This window comes from Tursiops truncatus, chromosome 1, assembly GCF_011762595.2.
Source record: "Tursiops truncatus isolate mTurTru1 chromosome 1, mTurTru1.mat.Y, whole genome shotgun sequence".
Lineage (NCBI taxonomy): Eukaryota > Metazoa > Chordata > Mammalia > Artiodactyla > Delphinidae > Tursiops > Tursiops truncatus.
The window spans coordinates 161,588,963-161,608,094 of record NC_047034.1 but is presented as its reverse complement, the minus strand read 5'-3'; the positions used below and the strand labels follow the sequence as shown (position 1 = coordinate 161,608,094).

The 19,132-nt window shown below is 51.2% G+C and overlaps 1 protein-coding gene, 1 long non-coding RNA gene and 4 other non-coding genes across 7 annotated transcripts; 1 reads left to right on the top strand and 5 right to left on the bottom strand.

Annotated features, from left to right (window-relative positions):
• Nucleotides 1-619: 619 nt before the first annotated feature.
• Nucleotides 620-3,404, bottom strand: LOC101332628 (uncharacterized). Of its 2 annotated transcripts, none has more exons than XR_012326524.1 (6): nt 3,248-3,404; nt 2,753-2,979; nt 2,099-2,198; nt 1,721-1,805; nt 1,328-1,380; nt 620-743 (listed from the first exon to the last, which is right to left on the bottom strand). It is a non-coding gene; the product is annotated as an uncharacterized lncRNA (long non-coding RNA). The 2 variants fall into 2 exon arrangements; XR_002176953.3 differs by having other exon boundaries at nt 2,753-2,808.
• On the bottom strand, nt 814-887 carry LOC117309985 (small nucleolar RNA SNORD99). The gene has a single exon (XR_004524264.1). It is a non-coding gene; the product is annotated as a small nucleolar RNA SNORD99 (small nucleolar RNA).
• Nucleotides 1,567-1,693, bottom strand: LOC117309954 (small nucleolar RNA SNORA61). Its single transcript, XR_004524223.1, has one exon. It is a non-coding gene; the product is annotated as a small nucleolar RNA SNORA61 (small nucleolar RNA).
• LOC117309937 (small nucleolar RNA SNORA44) lies at nt 1,922-2,049 on the bottom strand. Its single transcript, XR_004524219.1, has one exon. It is a non-coding gene; the product is annotated as a small nucleolar RNA SNORA44 (small nucleolar RNA).
• On the bottom strand, nt 2,566-2,700 carry LOC117309806 (small nucleolar RNA SNORA16B/SNORA16A family). The gene has a single exon (XR_004524104.1). It is a non-coding gene; the product is annotated as a small nucleolar RNA SNORA16B/SNORA16A family (small nucleolar RNA).
• Nucleotides 3,405-9,031: 5,627 nt separating the features above from the next.
• On the top strand, nt 9,032-10,652 carry RAB42 (RAB42, member RAS oncogene family). Its single transcript, XM_004321261.4, has 2 exons — nt 9,032-9,304; nt 10,099-10,652. Exons 1-2 carry the CDS (start codon nt 9,066-9,068, stop codon nt 10,520-10,522), a joined length of 663 nt encoding a protein of 220 aa, XP_004321309.2. The 5' UTR covers nt 9,032-9,065; the 3' UTR covers nt 10,523-10,652.
• The last annotated feature ends 8,480 nt before the right edge of the window (nt 10,653-19,132 follow it).

Below are 19,132 nucleotides of genomic sequence, written 5' to 3'. Positions count from 1 at the left end.
CTTCCCCCAACAAACTTGCTTCCAGTCTGGTGGCTAGGCAGAGTTCATCATTCAGACTGGGGAGGAAGTGGCCCATTGAGAGACGTGTTGGGGCCAGCTTAATCTAGACCAAAAGTCCTGGATTGTTTTAGGTAAAGCCTGTACCATCTGTGCCAAGCCCACCTGTTAGTAGATATTAATCCATTTATATATAGGAACCGGTAATTCAGAAATATAACCTGACCATGAGGTCAACCATCACCAAACCATATTTTGATGCCAACCTTACACATCTCTGTATTTATTTTCCAAATAAATTAGGAGATCCCATTTAACTTACCACAAGGACCCTCCTGAAAAGCCTTACCTATAGCTTCGTGCTAGGAAACGGGGGGGGGGGGCCCCCCCACCGGCGGCGGAGTATGCCGCCCCAGGACGTTAAGTACCAGTCCTGCGCTCAGCCTGAATTCTCACTCAGCAAGAGTAATACAATTGCAATTATAGAACTGATCGATTTGTTCCTTTCTGAGATCAACCTTTTCTTCAGATATTGAGACTATAATTCATTCTGAGTCTTACAGAGTATTTAAATAGGGAATAACCAACAATCTGAGGGACATCAAGAAAACTGACACAAACATACATCCAGGAATCTTTTATTGGTCACTTGTATGCCAGGTACCAGCATCAGAAAGAAAAAAAGGTGTTTCCACCTCAAAGAGCCCCTTGTCTCTTCATTTGCCTCTTCCTGTAGTGTTTCTCTCCTGAAAAAGAAGTGTACACCAGTGTGTTAATAATGCCCCAATTAATCAATGCCACCCAGGTTTTCCTAAGGGCTGGTCTCAGTCCCATATCCGCATTTATCATCCATAGATGTCCACTCAGATTAGGTTTCATCCTGGACCAGTCACAGCCTGAAAAAATACCTTGAGCTAGAATAGAACCACTCTCCCAGGAGAGGGGTGGGTAAGACTCCAAGGTTACCGAAACCAATAAGCATGAGCTCAAGCCATTACTGCATTCACAGTAGTCAGCCCTCGCTGTAAAGACACAGGGCTGTCCCTTCTGCCACATTCTACTCTGCAGGTGTGTTCTTGGCATTTAGCATAGGCAAATCCAGCAGACCAAGTCACACTGTGAACATTTATTTTTTGTCCTACGGTTATGAAGAGCCAACAAATACAGCACACAAGGCCAGATGTAAATGATATATAAAAAAACGACTTTTACACACAGACCTGAGTAGCCTTATTATCTACTGGCTACACTGCTTAGGGTGATACCAGTGAAATACTAATGGAAGCTGCAAGGAAGTTGTGTGAAAGCTTCTGGCAGACATTCAACTCACCCAACTCTGTAGATCCACAATCGCAGAAGGCAGCAGCTTTACTGGTAACAGATCTTAGGAGGGAAAAAAAAGAACACTCGATCAGGAGTCAAGAAAGCTATGGATAAACCCCTCCCAAATACAGAAATATTAGTCAGCAATCACTATACCAGCTGCCCAGTTTCACATACAGCCTCCCTTTAAGCCTAAGATTATCCCATTTTACAGGAGAGGAGGCAAAAAGTTCCAAGAGAATTCAACCTTGTTTGAAACTAGCCCACATGCTATATAAACAGACACCATGAGCATAGCTTCAGTACTACTATTCCTCCTCTTACGACCACCAAGACCAAGGTTCAGATCTGATGGGAAAGGGAACTGGAGGGTCAGGCTGTCTTCAACATCCAACTTTACCTTATTCTAAAGCATGGCTCCAGCAACAAGCTGGTCTTTTCAGATACTTCAGTATCAGGCACTGCCAGTAAAACGTGGGGGCAACCTGCAGAAAAAAAGTGTGGAAGCTCTAAACCAAAAAGTTGATCCATACACAGAAGCTGACTTTTTTGATGGAAACACATGGACTCAGGTGGAAGGCTTCCAGCCCAGGTCCTGAGGTACTATAGGAAAGGCGAGTGGCAGCTGCAGGTATTATGCTGACCCGTGCTGTCAAAGTCTCTCCAAGTTGCTCTTGCATGCAGTTGGAGAGCCCATGGCCACAAGCCATAGCCCTTGGGAACATGCTGTACTGACCCACTAGGTAGCTCCCAAATTACGTCCCTACAGAAAACCTACCAGGTCCTGAGGCTGCTGTGTTCCATCACTGTCATGACCCCAGTCTTCACTCACCAGAAAGGTCAACTTCAGTCATCCTGGAATCTTCAATCTGGCACAGCTAAAAGGAGAACACAAATTGTCCTGAATGATCTTAATCGTTCCCTTCATTTGGTCTTCAGAACTACCGTTTTTTGACTAGCCTTTGGTCCTAAGTACTGATGCCATAAGCTTTTCAGGGCAATGACCCAAAGCACGACCAAGATCTGCAGCACCTGCCACGGGATTTTCCCAGTACAGATATCTAACCCACCCCCATCTACCCCTCCATGCTGCTTCTTGGTCTCTGCAAGCTACTTCTCAAAAACCTTATTCTGTTAACTCTGTATGCATGACCCCATCAGTGGAACATTTCTGCTGGCCTCTGGAAACGTGTCAACTCTAATAAAGGTCTCTGGCTATACCTGAGAAATGGCAGGTACAGTGGGAGCTGTCTTTTCCTGAAATGTTGCAGATCAGTTACAGCAAACAGAACAGCGACCGTCAAGGAAAACTGTCACTCTGGGCTCCTTTTTGACCACAGCAGCTATGTGGAAGCAGCTGCAGCTTCGACAAGGGCCACAGGGTAATCCAGGTCACAGGGCAGGCCCAACACTGTGTAGCCCTCAGACTCACCTAAATCCTGTACATCAGGACTTATCACCAATTCATCTACTGGGACACTCTGGAGACTAAAAAAAGAGAACAAACATCATATAGGTCCCAATCACCACTTTGTTTTACTATATGCCAGTGTTGTGTCTCGTTTATCTTCACTGGACAATTTTATCATCCCCATTTTTTATAAGACTTAGACTAAGTTACTTACCGAAAGTTGTCTATCAATGGAAAAACTGACAAACCTAGGATTCAAAATAGTATCTGAATGACTAAAGCCCATCCTCCGGAAAACCTTGTCCTTATACCCACCAAGGTGACTTCCTTAACATGTGCTGTGCAGCCAGATAATTTAAATGAACGCACGGAAGGCACCTGCCCAAGATCACCGAGCAGCTAGCTGTCACAGGCCTATTCAAGGTCTGGCTGACTCCATCACGTGGTCTCCCCCCAAATTAAGCCTCTTCAGTCCCAGAACTGCCGTGCTCCCGGCGGCCTGCCCGCGTTACTCACCCGTCACACCGGAGCACAAGGCCCTGCGGACCGAGGGGGGAGCAGGGCGCGGCCCTCACAGGTTCCGGCTCCTTTCACTGCGCATGCGGCCAATGTGGCCTTCCGGACCTTGATCCGACCAGGTCGGCAGGCCAGGGTCCTCCGTGCTGCGCTCAACATCCCCCAACCTCGGGAAGCAGGTCCGGCGAGTGTGGCGGCGGTGGCGCCGAGGCTAAGGCCGGGTACGGCGGAGGATGGGCGTAAACCTTAGCAGAGAACGCGAAGGGCCAAGAGAACAAGGACGCGGTAACCGGAGAAAAGGGTAGCTGCTCGCCGAGAAGGGGTTTATATAGGTCCCGCCCTTCGCGGCCGCGCCTGACAGTTGGAGCTGCGCGCCGCGCAGACTGCTGGGAATTGTAGTTCTTTCGCCACCAGCGCAGGCCGCGTGTCTGGCTCCCAGCCCCAAGCGCGTGCGGGGCGAGACCCTTTTCACTCAGATGGAGATACCTTGTGGTTTCTTCCGGACCGGAAGAGGTTCCTCCTCCTTCCTTCAGCATTCAGTGAATGTCCAATACCGGGCACTGGGCTCACAGATACCGCTGTGCCATCTGGAGTTCAGTCCGGGGAAGACTTTCAACATCAAGAAGTTAACCGTTAACCCTGTGAGCTGAGAAAGGGCTGCGTTCAGACCGCCGTGGGCACGTGGAGGAGCAACGACTGAGTGATTTCGGGGAGGAGCTCTGTGAGGTCTTCTCGGAGAGGGATCTTGGGGAGGGCTTCCTTCCCAAAAGTAAGAGGCGACTGATTACTCATGAGATGAATGCATTATTTATTCAAGCCTCATCTCTTCCGCTGATAGATAAATTTTATTGAGTGCTTGCTAAGTACACTGTGCTCCATTATCTCAGCTAGTTTTCATTAACCCTGTGTGTGGGTATTACAATTATGCCTTTTTCACACAAGGAAACTGAGGAATGGATCACACAGCTAGCAAGTGAGGTAAGGACTGGAATGCGGAAGTTCATCTCAAACAGCACACTCATAATCACTGTGCCATGTGCACGTTTTGTCCATAGAATGAATAAGCGTCAATATAAAAACGTAGTAATTGTCAAGAATTAAGCACCTATTCTGTGCTTAATCTATTCATCAGTTTTCATCCTTACATACACTTTAAAACGTTTTTATCCTTACTTACACTTTAAGAAGTGTTACTATTATTCCCATTTTGTGGAGAAGGCGACAGACTGTATGAGGGTTAAGAAACTTTCTGATGACTTCCAAATGTGTTTCCGCTTTTCTTCTGAGCTCCAGACTTGATATCCTGCTGCTTCCGTGACATCTACACTTGGATGCCTATTTATTAATAGGCTTCTCAGAACACAGTCTTTCCTCCTCTAGACCTGCTTTTCCCCATCTCAGTAAGTCCTTAGGGTGACCCAGGACCCCTCTTCTTCTAATATGCCACTTCCAATGCATCAGCAAATCCTGTGTTCACCTTTAAGATGCGTCAAGAATCTGACTATTTCTGGACTTCCCTGGTCGTCCAGTGGTTAAAAATCCGCCTGCCAATGCAGGGGACACCGATTTGGGAGGATCTCACATGCCGCGGAGCAACTAAGCCCGTGAGTCACAACTACTGAGCCCGCGTGCCACAACTACTGAAGCCCGCGCGCCTAGAGCCCGAGCTCCGAAACAAGTGAAGCCACTGAAATGAGAAGCCCGCGCACTGCAATGAAGAGTAGCCCCCGCTCACTGCAACTAGAGAAAGCTTGCGCACAGCAACGAAGACCCAACCCAGCCATAAATAAATAAATGTGAAAAAAATGAAACTGTAAGTCTCTAAAATAATGAGACTAAGGCTCATTTAGCTCTTATATTTAGATCTATGATACATTTTGAGTTAATTTTTGTGTATCATGTGAGGTAGGAATCAAGGTTTGGTTTTTTATTTATTGCGTATTGCCTATCCAATTGTTCCACCTTCAATTTTGTAAAAGATCATCTTTTTCCATCTAATTGCTTTGGCAATCAGTTGACCATGGGCTTCCCTGGTGGTGCAGTGGTTGAGGGTCCGCCTGCCAATGCGGGGGACATGGGTTCATGCCCCGGTAAGGGAAGATCCCACATTTGGAATAAAAGTTGAAGTCCCCATGATTGGCCTCTGAAGCCACAGGTGATTGCTCTCATTGCTCACCACTTGCTCCCCCTTCATTCAGCTCCCTCTCTCTGGCCTCTGCTCTTGGCATATCCCTTACCTGCTCCAACCTCAGGGCCTTCACTCTTGCTGTTCTTCCTGCCTGGAACTGTCCTCGCTGTATATCACAGACAGCCGCGCTGCTCGCTCCCTCTCTTCCCCTGTTTTTCTGTTCAGATGTCACCTCCTCGGACCACCCTATTTTTTTTTTTTTGGAAGATTTTTTTTTATTTTGATGTGGACCATTTTTAAAGTCTTGATTGAACTGGTTACAATATTGCTTCTGTTTTACGATTTGGGGTTTTTTTCTCTGCAAGGACTGTGGGATCTTATCTCCCCAACCAGGGATCAAACCTGCGCCCCCTACATTGGAAGGCAAAATCTTAACCACTGGACCACCAGGGAAATCCCTGGACCACCCTATTTTGATATAGCACCCTGCCACCCTTCAAGCTATGGCTTGTTACTTACAACACTTATTGCTCCCTGTCATCACATTTTATATGAGTTTATTTTCTGTCTTCCCCATTACAAGTGAGCTCTTCAAGAAAAGGAATTGTGACTTTTTTCCCCACGGCTGTTTAAGTGCCAAGTATGTAAAAGATGGCCAGCATTTATTGAAATAATTACTAAGTGAATGAATTAATGAATGAATAAAACTTGGCCAAGGCCACATAGCTAGTAAGCATCATTTGGAACTAAAACTAAGATCTGTCTAATGCAAATGTGCACCTGCTACGATACACAGTAACCCCAGAACCATCCTGTGAGGTGGGTGCCATGATTTGCCTCACTTAGCAGAAGGGGAAGCAGGGTTGGAGAAGGGAAATGACTTGCCCCCTGCGTCACATAGGGAGTCCATGGCAAAGTCAGCTGACATCTGGATTCCAGCACCAGGTGCAGTCAGGGACAGGCACATGACCCCAACCCGCAGCAGGAACGTCTAGGAGAGGAAGTTCAAGGAGTCCGATGCTGACAGTGCACTCTGCCCACATGCTGACTGCAAAGGCTTCTGGGACGTCTGGGTTCAAACTGCCTTTCAAGCTGTTTCATGCCTCTGCCTTTGCCCAGCTGCCCCAGCATGGAGTGCGCTTCCTCCCTGACCTCCCCAGCTCCCACTTGTTCTTGGAGACCCAACTTCAGCTTCACCTTCTCAAAGAGGTCTTCTCTGACCCCGTAGCTCCCTCAGTCCAGCTCTGTTGTGGTGTTTGAATGAATAAATGAGTGAATGAATGAACGAATAGCATTTATCCACTTTTATTCATTCATTCATTCAACCATAAATATTTACCAAGTTCTACTTTGTGCCAAGCACTGAGGATACAGCCACTGGTCCTTGTTCTCAAGAGGCCTGAGCCTAGAAGGGAGACAGTGGACAAAAGGGCCTGTGACCTCACTGGCCAGTGAAGTAGGGGTTAGTTACCCTTTGATGAGCAGAAGGGGAGTGTTCCTGGCAGAGGGCTGAGAAGAGGCAAGATGTTCAGCATGGCTGGAGCACCAGTGGTGGGTAAAGAAAGGCGGGGGTGGAATGGGCGGAGGAAGATCTGCACAGCCCTGACGCAAAAACTGTTTTTCCAGCTGAACAGAGCAAGGTGATAAGAACATCCCGATGGAAGAATAGTGGGGCAGGTGGGAGTGGGGCAGACCTTCCTGGTTTGGGCAGAGCTGGCCGGGCGGGTTCCTTCCCCAACACACATACCCTAGCTGATGCCCCCCCGCCACCCTGGAGGTGGAGGCAAGCAGAGACTTGGGATCCTTCAGGCTAGTGCAGGTGACCAAAAGCCAGGATTACTAGGAGACCTAACAGAATGTCTTCTCACAGATTTGCTTAGAGTTAGCCACAAGAAAACCTGGGCCTTCCCAGGTCCCCAAACTGTCCAGCCAGAAACAGACTTGCAGCTAGTCTGTCTTCGTGCTGAGTGATCTTGGGCTGGTTACTTAACTTCTCTGAGCATCAGTTTTCTCATCTGTAAAAAACACTGGGCAGGGGGGCTTCCCTGGTGGCGCAGTGGTTGAGAGTCTGCCTGCCGATGCAGGGGACACGGGTTCGTGGCCCGGTCTGGGAAGATCCCACATGCCGCAGAGCGGCTGGGCCCGTGAGCCATGGCCGCTGAGCCTGCGCATCCGGAGCCTGTGCTCTGCAACGGGAGAGGCCACAACAGTGAGAGGCCCGCGTACCGCAAAAAACAAAAAAACAAACAAAAAAAACCCACTGGGCAGGGACTTCCCTGGTGGTCCAGTAGTTAAGAATCCGCCTTCCAATGCAGGGGACATGGGTTCAATCCCTGGTCGGGGAATTAAGATCCCACGTGCCGCGGGCAACTAAGCCTGCACACTCTAGAGCCGGCACACTGCAACTAGAGAGAAGCCCGCGTGCCACAACGAAGACCCAATGCAGCCAAATAAATAAATATTAAACAACAACAACAGCAACACTGGGCAGACTAACAGCTACTCACAAGGTTGTGTAAGGAGGAAATGTGATGATATGATGGTTTGCATTAGTGAGAACTGCTTCCCAATTTGCCACAACAAGTTAAACTGGTAACACCCGCCCACAGTGGGATAGTGGGATTAAGCCAACAGGCAAGCTGTTTGGGACCGACCGGAGCTCCAGCCTTTATGTCCTGGGTGTCAAGAAGGCCAGACTGGAAAGAGTGGAGTACATCTTGAATGCAGATGTACCTGCTTTACCCTTGCCCCTAATCCAAGTGGGACCTGACCACTTAGCCCTGGTCCTTTGGGAACTTGCTTTGCGGTCCCCTTTTGTGACATCAAGGGGTAATGAAGAGTGAGACAAATCTGGATGTGAGGCCCAGCCCTACTGTGACCCGAGACGAGCCACACATCTGAGCTTCAGTCTCCTCAGCTCTAAAATGGGCACACTCTGGCCTTCTCAAAGGGTTGCTGTCCCAGAGCATAAGGAACTGACCATCTCACCTCATTAATGTTAGCTGTCCAGTTCACAAGCAAACTGCACTCCCTCTGGAATCGCAGTGGTCTGCTGCCTGTGTGCAAGTCCCTCTCTGGGCCCTGGGGCCCTGTGCAGGCAGGAGGGGAGGAAGCAGTGGGTGCTGTTGAACGTTGACCCTGAACACTGAACGGGAGGCCCCAGGCCAGGGCCAGTGGGGGTCCAGGAAAGGGGCACCTTGCGGGGAAAGAGCACCTATAAACCAACTTTCTTCAGGGGTGTCTCCGGGTCCAGCAGCAGCAGGGGCCCGACTGGGGGACTAATAGAGAGTGGGGCTGCAGAGAGAAGCCACCCCAACGGATGAATACAGTGGACGCTCTGGTGCTGCTGGTCCCAGGCCAGTGCACGTTTGGTTATCGGTCCTCCCTAGTCCTTCTCCCCACATTATCTAGGTTAATCTCTTCATCCGTGAAGTAAGGGCTATCATCTCCATTTTACAGAGGAGGAAACTGAGGCTCGGAGCAAGGAAGTGACTTGTCCAGGTGTTTCCACCGGGCCCGGTGGTTTCCTCGGGGTCCGGGCCCACCCCCGGTGCTGAAGACGCCCCAGGTTCTCCAGTCCCGGGTCTGGGTGGCTCAGCGGCCGCCCTGAGGCGGGGGCGGGGCCCTGCGACTGGGCGGGGGCGGGGCCGCATAGTTGGTGGCTGGGCCCCGGGAGGCCAGACGTCCGACATGGAGGCGGGGGGCTGCCGCTACCAGTTTCGGATCGCGCTGCTGGGGGACGCGGCCGTGGGCAAGACATCGCTGCTGCGGCGCTACATGGCGGGCGCGCCTGGGATCCCGGAACCCGAACCGGAGCTCGAGTCGGTGCCCACGGTGGGCGTCGAGTTCTACAGCCGCACTCTGCAGCTGCGGGCCGGGCCGCGCGTGAAGCTGCAGCTCTGGGACACGGCGGGCCAAGAGCGCTTCAGGTGCGCGGTGGGTGGGAGGTGGGGCGGGGAGGGACGAGAAGGGGCTGGCGTGAGGGGCCTCTGGCTGGGGCGGGGTCAGTACTGGTCCACCTGGGCATGGGGATCCCTCAGAGGGGTCAGCCTCAGTGGCCCAAGTAGAGAGCTGGGGGTCTCTGCCCTGGGCCTGGGTCCTTCACTCTTGAGTCCTTCATCCTACACATAACAGCAGGTTGGGACTTCCCTGGCGGTCCAGTAGTTAAGAAACCGCCTTCCAACGCAGGGGGCACGGGTTCGATCCCTGGTGGGGGAACTAAGATCCCGCATGACTCCTGGCGCGGCCAAACAAACCAAAAACACAAAAAACAAACAAACAAAAATAAAGACCTGGCGCCCTCACCAGAGGGATGTTCGATATTGAAACTTGGAGGCATGAATGACCTGGGTGCTGAGAGAGCCCACAAGAGGTCAGAGAGGGAGGTGTAAAGGAGATGTGAGAGGAAGAGAGATTCGTGTTGGCCATGAAGGATGTGTAGGAGTTTGCCAGGCAGAGAGTGGGGAAAAAAAGGCCTGAGATCAGGAAAACATGAGGCTTCCTCTAGGAATGGAGGAATGGTCAGGAGTGTACGGGAATCAAACTGCTGACTAACTGGGGAGCACACAGTCACTTGGGAGAGACAGATACGGGGAAAGAGAAGCACAGGGCAGTGTGAAATGAGCTTTGGGGGTGTGAGGCAGTCAGTGTACAGAGGGCGTGGTCTTGCATCGGGTGTCTTGAAGGCATAAGCCCCTGCCAACTTACTCCCTCCCACCGTCAGGTGCATCACCAGGTCCTTTTACCGGAATGTGGTGGGTGTCCTGCTGGTCTTTGATGTGACAAACAGGAAGTCCTTTGAACACATCCAAGACTGGCACCAGGAGGTCATGGCCACTCAGGGCCCCGACAAGGCGATCTTCCTGCTGGTTGGCCACAAGAGTGACCTGCAGAGCACCCGTTGTGTCTCGGCCCAGGAGGCAGAGGAGCTGGCTGCTTCCCTGGGCATGGCCTTCATGGAGACCTCCGCCAAAAATAACTGCAACGTGGACCTGGCCTTCAACACCCTCACTGATGCCATCCAGCAGGCCCTGCAGCAGGGGGACATCAAACTGGAGGAGGACTGGGGGGGTGTCCGGCTCATCCAGAACACCCAAATCCCCAGGCCCCCCAGCAGCACACAGCACCCGGGCCCATGCAAGTGTTGACTCTGGGAGGGAAAGGGTTAAAGCAGTGTGGCCCTCATAAGTGCTGGTGAGATGGGGAGTGTCAGTATCTCTCTGGAGGGCATATGGCAGAATCTATCCTGAGGGTTAATATAAACAGTATCCTGGTACAGTCTTGTCTCCTGGATTTGGGGGTCTCAAGAGCTCAGCCCCTTTCTACTAGAAAGATCTAAGAGGCCAGGTGTGCAGCTTCCTGTCCTTGAGCCTGTTTCCTCCATGGTCAGAGAAACTCATAGAAGATCCCGCCTCACAGGGGGTTGTGGGCACGAATGAGATGATGAATGGGCTACGCTCAGCCAGAGCCTCCCACACAATGAGACTCGAATGGCAAGAACTGTCATCACCGCTCTTTCCTCCCTTGGCCGGGATGTGGCCATTTCTGGCAGCGTCCCTGGGCTCAGATGCTGAACCACTCAGCGTTTGGACGCTGCTGCACAGGCCAGGACAGGTGCAGGGAATTTCAGGCTGAGCCAGCCTTGGAGCCTCCTTAGGTCCTCAGGTTTGGATGAGAAAGTGTGCCCTCAAACCCAGGTTGCTGCCCAGTGCCCCTACTCCAAAGGCAGGAACTGGATCTGGATCTGAGAGGCAGGGATGAATATGAACAGCTCATCTGTTGGGCACACGGTGGACACTGTGATTAGCCACCAAGATCTCCCCTCCTCCCCACTGCACCTCCCAGCTGCTGGGAGTGCTGCCTGGTGGTGGAGCTCAGTTTAATCTCTCTGGGAACTGCCCACCCATCCGGGGCAGCCCACAATCCAGCGTCAATCTGTTCGGTCTATTGTGGGGTGGGGGCACTATTCAAAGGCCTGGCCCTCTTGTCTCAACTCTAGACAACTCTGAAGGAAAAACCCAGCTTCATCACTCTCCATGGGGTCACTTGAGGCCACTGTTACGACAACATCACAGCTAAATTCTCATGCTCAATCCTTTCTTCCCTTCCTCCCCACAAGCAAGTATTGACCTCAAGAATCCCCTTGTAAAAGTCTGCACACTGAGTTCCCGCTCAGAATCTGCCTCCTGGGGAACTTAGGCTGCAGCAGAAACTGCTAGGCACAAGATGTCCAGCAGCAATGCAGGAAGGCTTTATGGAAGGAAGGATCTCAGCAGGTGTAGAGGGGGTATCTTGGGGGTGTCATTGTGCCAGCAGGCATGGGCAGGGCATGGGCAGTTGCCACAGCAAAAAGAGCACAACCGGGCTTTCCTGGTGGCGCAGTGGTTGAGAGTCCGCCTGCCGATGCAGGGGACACGGGTTCGTGACCCGGTCCGGGAAGATACCACATGCCGCGGAGCGGCTGGGCCCGTGAGCCATGGCTGCTGAGCCTGCGCGTCCGGAGCCTGTGCTCCGCAACGGGAGAGGCCACAACAGTGAGAGGCCTGCGTACCGCAAAAAAAAAAAAAAAAAAAAAAAAAATGCTTTAAAATGAGCATCGGGAATTCCCTGGCGGTCCAGTGGTTAGGACTCTGGGCTTTCACTGCCGCGGGCCCCAGTTCAATCCCTGGTCGGGAAACTAAGATTCCGCAAGCTGCGTGTGTGGCCAAAAAATAAATAAATAAAATGAGCATCTACTCTGATCTGGGCTCTGGGAATACAGCAGTGAACATGGCAGAAAAGCAGTCCTAGGGTCTAGTGGAAGAGAAAAAACCTGTAAGTGGAACTAAATGATTTCCAGTTGTAAGTGCTAGGAAGACCACAGATCTGGAAGATGGGCCTGAGGGTGATGGGGGCCTACTTTAGAGCAGGTGGTCAAGGAAGGCCTCTCTCAAGAGATGGCCTTTGATCTGAGACCTGGAGGAGGAGGAGGAAGAGCTGAGCTAAGAGTAGAGATCTAGGCAGAAGGAACAGTATCCAGCATTGAGTGGGCACTTCTTATAGTATTATTATTCCATTTTACTGATGTTGAGACTGAGGCCTAGAGAAGTTAAATGAAACCAGTAAGTGAGGGAGGAGCCCTGAGGCAAGGGAGAGCTGGGCTCTTTCTAGGAATTGACTGGCGATCTGAGTGCTAGAATGAAGTGAAGAAGCAGGAACTGACCCTTAACTTGGTCTGTGTGTTCTCATCTCCCAGAGCTTCCCCGGACAGGAGTACAGGTCTACTAAACTGAAGCTTGTTTGGGAGATGAGCAGCTGGTCCTGAGGATGGTGGTGGGGATTTGGCTGTCAGGTGCTCAAAAAAAAAAAAAAAAAAAAATCCCCAAGTCCCTGGAGAAAGAAAGAAAAAACTGAGCTTCTCCCCTCTCAGAATCCTGGCCGACTGTGGAAGAACCAGCCTGAAGGCCCTGCCCACCCAGGGCAAGGTCCACCAACAAGGACGAGATGTTGCCCGTTGTTTCCAACTGTCTCCCTTGAGGAATGTTCAGCAGACTGTAGTCACACATCTCTCTCAGCCTCAGTTTCCCATCTATAAAATGGGGATAATAATAGTTTATGTCTCACAGGGTTGTTGTGAAGATTAATGTATTATGTGAATTCCTACAATATGTATGGGCTCACACGCTGTGACCTATTTCTATTGCTTATTATATTATTATTACTATTACTATTATTTCTATGACTTATTATTAACCGTGAAGCAACCTTGTAAGGTCAGGCTGATCTTGTACATTTCAAAGACAGGAACCTAAAGTCCAGGAGGGGAAACTGACGTGGCTCAGTCAGTAAACCCCAGGCCAGCTCAGTGTTCCAACAGCCTTGTCCACCACCTCAGGCCAGGCCCAGAAGGTCCTACCTTATGCTTTAAGGCTGTGATCCCACACTCACAAGCACCATCAGTGTGGCAAAACCTCTGGAGACTGTAAATGGCTTTAATGAGAGTGATTCTGACCCAGCAGTAGGAAGCAGCCCTGCCCAGCCCACTAACTAGAGGAAAGGCACAGAATAGGACTGGAGAATGGGGAAGTGGCCGAGAGGGGCATGCCCTCCTGAGGGCTGCCCACTGTTCAGAAGTAGGCGCCCTCTCTCCTGGGAACAGGCCCTGCACCCCGTTTGCCATCACTGTCATGGTTCAGGCTCCGCGGTCTTTAGTGTAGATTGTGCCACCCATCTTGAGGGTCTCAGGCCTGTAGGGTGTGATTTAGCATCCACATTGCCCCAGGGGATCTTTTTAAAATACAGATTTGACCTGCCTGCCGCCCTCCTAGAATCCTTCCCTGGCTCCCCCTGCCTACAGGGTAAAATCCGAACCCTTTCCCCCCCGTCCAATCTGATCTGGTCCTACAGCATCTCCACCCACTTTGCCCAGGTTCCCAACCACCTGCAGCCCTGGGCTTTGCACATGCGGTTTCCTTTGCAGGGAAGGCCCCAACACTTTCCCCTCTCCCTGTATTATCTGATCTGCCTGCACCACTCAGAAAAAGATCACCTCCTAACCATCGCATTATCCCAGCTGCCAAAAACAGGGCAAGCTTTGTGGTCAAAACTGGTTTTGAATCTCAGCTCTACTATGTACAGCTGTGGGACCCTGGGGAACCCACTTCATCTCTGTAAGCCTCAGTGGACTCATCTGTAAGTTGGGGATAATAATACCTAACTCAAAGGTTTTAGAAAGGATTAGATGACAAATCAAAGGCAGTACTTGTCACACACAGGAATTCACAAGATGGACGTCCCCTTCTTCCCCTGAGGGTTTTACTATTAATCACTTTTAGGGAACAGAGACTACCAAAGTACACACTTTGGGGAAATAACAAGGATTCCAGACTCTAACAAAGCTCTTAAAAGATCCGGACCCCCTTCCAGAGATACGGGCTGGGCTCTGCTTTCTTACCAAGAGTGGCGTTCCAGAATCGTCCCTTCAGGTCTATCCCCAGGTTATTCTGAGCAAGCAAAGCTAGCTCTCCAAGGCAGCACCCTGGCCAAATCCTCCAACCATAGCAGCATGGACAAGGTCAGGCTACCTGGCCTCCAAGGCTTTCCATGAGCTGCTTCCTCAGCCTGAAAACCTTGCAATCCAGGCTTGAATCCATCCCCTTTGCCCTTTAGAAGGAACAGAGCCAAAAGTCTGCCACCCATGGGGCCCTTTCTGACAACAATGCCTGCTCTGGGAGCCACTGAAACCTAGTGGATGAAGAGGGAAGACCCATCCCACCCACACTGCACAGGCTGGAACGGAAGCAATCTAGGTGGGAACCCAGATCTATCCTCTGCCTCTGAGCCTCAGTCTCTTCATGGTGAAATAAGAATGAGTCCTACCTCACAGGTTTGTTAGAGGAGTAAATATGACGACGTGTGTTAAGTGCCTAATAAATGTTAAGTTCCTTCTGCCAACAAGCCCCCTCTGTGTCTTTCATGTGTCCTTCCCGTGCCTGGAATGACCTTCCTCCATATCTGTCAAAACTCTGTTCACCCTTCAAGGCTTAGTCCAGCCTAACATACCAGTTCCTTCTCTGAGCCTTCAGGGCACTAACAAGTTGGCTCTCTTTGCAGATTTCAGGCACTGTTGTACCTTTTTGCCCCACTAGAGGGTAGCTCTTCAAGGCCAGGGCTGATTCCCTTGGGGAGGCTGCCTTTGGCAGGGGAACGCGGGGCTTTTTAATACCATTAGGGAAAATTTAAAACATAACCAAGAGTAAAGAAACTAACGCAGATGTAGAGAACGGACGTGTGGACACGGGGTTGGGGGGGAGGGTGGGGCGGGAAGGGGAGGGTGGGATGAACTGGGAGATTAGGCTTGACATAAATACGCTACCACGTGTAAAATAGCTAGCTAGTGGGAACCTGCTGTATAGCACAGGGAACTCAGCTTGGTGCTCTGTGATGACCTAGATGGGTGGGATGTGCAGGGGAGGGAGGTCCAAGAGGAAGGAGATATTATGTATACATATAGCTGATTCACTTCACTGTACAGCAGAAACTAACATGACATTGTAAAGCAATTATACTCCAATAAAAAAAAAAACTAGTATAAAGTAGTTTGAAGAACTTCTTGTACTCATAACTCAGCTTCAACAAATACCAGCAGGAATGGCCAGTCTTGTTTTACTCTCCCTTCTCTTTATTAATGTTATTCTTAGGATCCTGGCCCTGGAGGGGGAACTAGTGCTCGGTCTGTGGTTGACAGGTGTGGGAGGATTTCTCCAGGGCCCCTGGCTGGGACATGTCCCATGGAAGTCCCAGTGTTGGGAGAGGCAAGCCTCACACTGCACAGCCCTCCCTCCTGTCGGTACAGACCTAGGGCTGGGACTCAGGCCAGCAGAGAGAAGGAAGGACATCCTTGCATATGGGGGCTGTGGTCTGCCGCCCACGGTCTTTCAAGCTACACCTGGGGACTTCTCAGGATCGGTACAGGGCCTCTATTTTGTGGAAGTCCTGCTTCTGTCCTGAAGGGACTCAGTTCTGCATGGTGGTTTCAAATGGCACTCTGTCCCAGAGGCTTCACTAAGCCTGGGTCTGGGCATATCCTGGGGAGCCTAGACCCAAAAGCCCCTGATTGCCTTTGGGTTCTGGCTCTATGTCTCTCACTGCAAGTCTGAGCCAGCCCCAGACCACGTGGTTTATGCTTCGGTTCTGGGCTCGCTTCTCCTCCTGGCTGGTCTCCTGCACCACGTGGATCCTCTCTGGCAGTACCAGTTCCACATCCTCCTCCTAGGAGGCCCAAATGTGGACAAACCATCCTTGTTGAGACACTACGTGGAGGGCATCTTTGTCGAGGGCGTCGCCCAGGCAGTGGCGGTGGACTTCTCAGTGCCCTTCATGGAGGCAGAGCCTGGGGGTCCAGCTGGCCAGGAAAGGTCACCACCCACGCCTGAGGGGGCGAGCCCACCCATCAGGAAGAGAAGGGGCGTTGGTGGCCATGACAAAGATGAACTCTGGACCAAGAGCACAGGTCTGAGTCCTGGCCTACCCTGTGACCACGGGCAGGCCACATGATCTCTCCAGACCTCGATATCCTTACCTGTAAAATAAGAGGCTACACTGGTGACTCTGAGGGCCTTTCCTAACTATAGGGAACTGTGAGAGCTTAGTCCAGCTCTGTCTTCCTCCTCCCTGCTTCACCTCATGCAAGAGGGGCCCTCTCCAGGATGGCTTCATCCCAGATGGCTTCTTCTGTGTCCTCAAAACTCACGCCCGTTTTTGTGACCACCTCCTACACCTGCCTTTTGGTTCATTCTTTCTCAGGAAAACCTCAAGCCTTATTCCTTTACCTTTAGTCCAAATTAACTGCAGCCAACTTCTTGGCTGGTCCCCCTCCTGCCTGCTTCCAATTCCACTGGCAGCCAGAGCAAGGTTTTTAACATGTAGATATAATCACGTCAATCCTCCGTCTAAAACTTTACTGGCTCCCCATTACCTGTGCAGTGGTTTTCAAACGTTTTGTTTATATGCCTGTTTTTAGTGTCAGAATCTTGTCAGATGGGATCTTTCTCACAGCCCTGAAATCCTCCACAAGTAAAAGAGAGATTGCTCAGGCTGAAGAGAGGTGGGAAGCCCAGAGCCAGCCTGCTGGGCCTCCCACACTATGTACCACCTCCCCCCGCTCCCCGCAAGACACACACATGGCGGCCTCCAAAGCATGAGCACTGGACCCCATCACTAGGCCTGAGGGCTGTCCACCCCCAAGCTTACCCTGCTCATCTCCGGCCATTCTCTCCTCATGTGGCACCTTGTGCTTTAGCCACAGTGATGCAGTGACTTCTTTACACCTCCGGACCTTTGCATGCGCTGTCACTCCCACCTCTGTCCCCACAGGACCTGGTGAGATAGTTTAGAGCACAGTTAAGAGTGCAGGTTCTGGAGTCAGAGGGACTTGGTTGAAATCTCAGCACCAACACTACTACCTGTGTGATCTTTTTTTAAAATTAATTAATTAATTAATTTTTGGCTGTGTTGGGTCTTCGTTGCTGCGTGCGGACTTTCTCTAGTTGTGGCAAGTGGGGCCTACTCTTTGTTGCGGTGCGCGGGCTTCTCATTGCAGTGGCCTCTCTTGTTGCAGAGCACGGGCTCTAGGTGCGCAGGCTTCAATAGTTGTGGCACGTGGGTTCAGTAGTTGTGGCGCACGGGCTTAGTTGCTTTGCGGCATGTGGGATCTTCCCGGACCAGGGCTCGAACAGGGAAGAATCCGCCTGCCTGGTTGGCAGGCGGATTCTTAACCACTGCGCCACCAGGGAAGTCCTACCTGTGTGATCTTGAGTAAATTACTTAAACTCTAAATTTTAGTTTCCTCATTGGAAAATGGGATTAAATGAGATATTGCAAACAAAGTGCTTGACAAACACTTGTTTCTTCAGGTCTGTTGGGAAAACAAGCTTATCCACAGAAGGTGCTTAGCATAAAACATGGCACTTAATACGGACTCTTACCAAGACCCTCCCAACACTGGAGCACAGGAATTCACCAGCCCTGCCACCCCTTGGGCTCCTCAGCATGTATTAAGTCCTACGTGTGCTCAGACTATGCTGGGCTCCGGGAATCAGGTGGGCCTGGTTACTTAGCAAGATAGAGGGCGTCGTGCCCAGGGCGAGGGGCTGAGCTGCCCCAGGCACCGAGTCAGAAGACTCCCCACAAATCACCGGGTGACACCCCACTCTCCAGTACCCCCACCTCCAGTAACCACTTAAACAGCTGTCGGATTTCCCCCTTCTCTCCATTTCGTCACAAATACCTCAGTCCAGGCAACAACCTTCTCAGGAACCTCTGCTTCCACAAATGCCCTCTCTTCCCCCTCCACTGTCTGGCCAGAGTGAGCTTTTCAAAACATCAACCTGAACGATCATGCTTCTGCTTAAAATCCTTCAATGGCTCCTGCTACTTTTGGGTAAAGGCCACTCTTTGGTGGGGCCTACGAAAGACACTGCAGGACCTGGCCCGTCTTGCCTCATCACACGGCATTGGGGCTGGCATACGTGCAGCTCTCTCTCCTTGAAAGTGATCCCCACGCCTTCCCCTGGGTTCCTCAAATTACAGCTCTACTGCTCAGACGCCCTCCCCAGCCCTGGGAGTCTCTTCTTTGCAGCCCTGGTCTAGGAAGCAGTTTTCCTTTCACTCAGTGGCAGGTCGCTCCCTGTTTTCATTCATCATTGCAGGCCATGCCTGGCATGGGCAGGGGCAGAGCTTATAAATACTCGCTGAATGAACAAGCCTCTCAGTATACATACAGGACAAGATGACTAGCTGGATGAAGCCATTCACCTGTCATGCAGCTGATCAAGAACTGAGGTCTTTTGACTCTACCTAGCTCTTTGCATTAAACTGCCCTGATTCCCCTGTCCCCTTCTGTCCTCAGTGCAGGATTCAAAACTAATTCTGGATTCCTTCCTGGCTGCCAAGGCCAATGACTCGCTCCTACTGCAGGAACTTGGCAGAAGGCCTTTTGCGGCTTGGTAATCACCAACAGAACATCCTTTGAGAGCGTCCCCCAGCGGCATCGGGAGGTTCTGGAGAAAGCAAAACCCTCCAGTATCTTCTTTCTGGTGGTAGGCCACAAGAGTGACCTGGTGGTTGAGGGAGAGGTGATGCCAGGGGGAGGGGAGAAGCTGGCTGCCTCTTGGGGCGCTCACTACGTTGAGACCTCAACCGAAAGCAAGGGTGACATCAGCACAGCTTTCAAGCTGCTCACTCAAGAGATCTAAGAGCTGTGAAGAGAGGGGTCATGG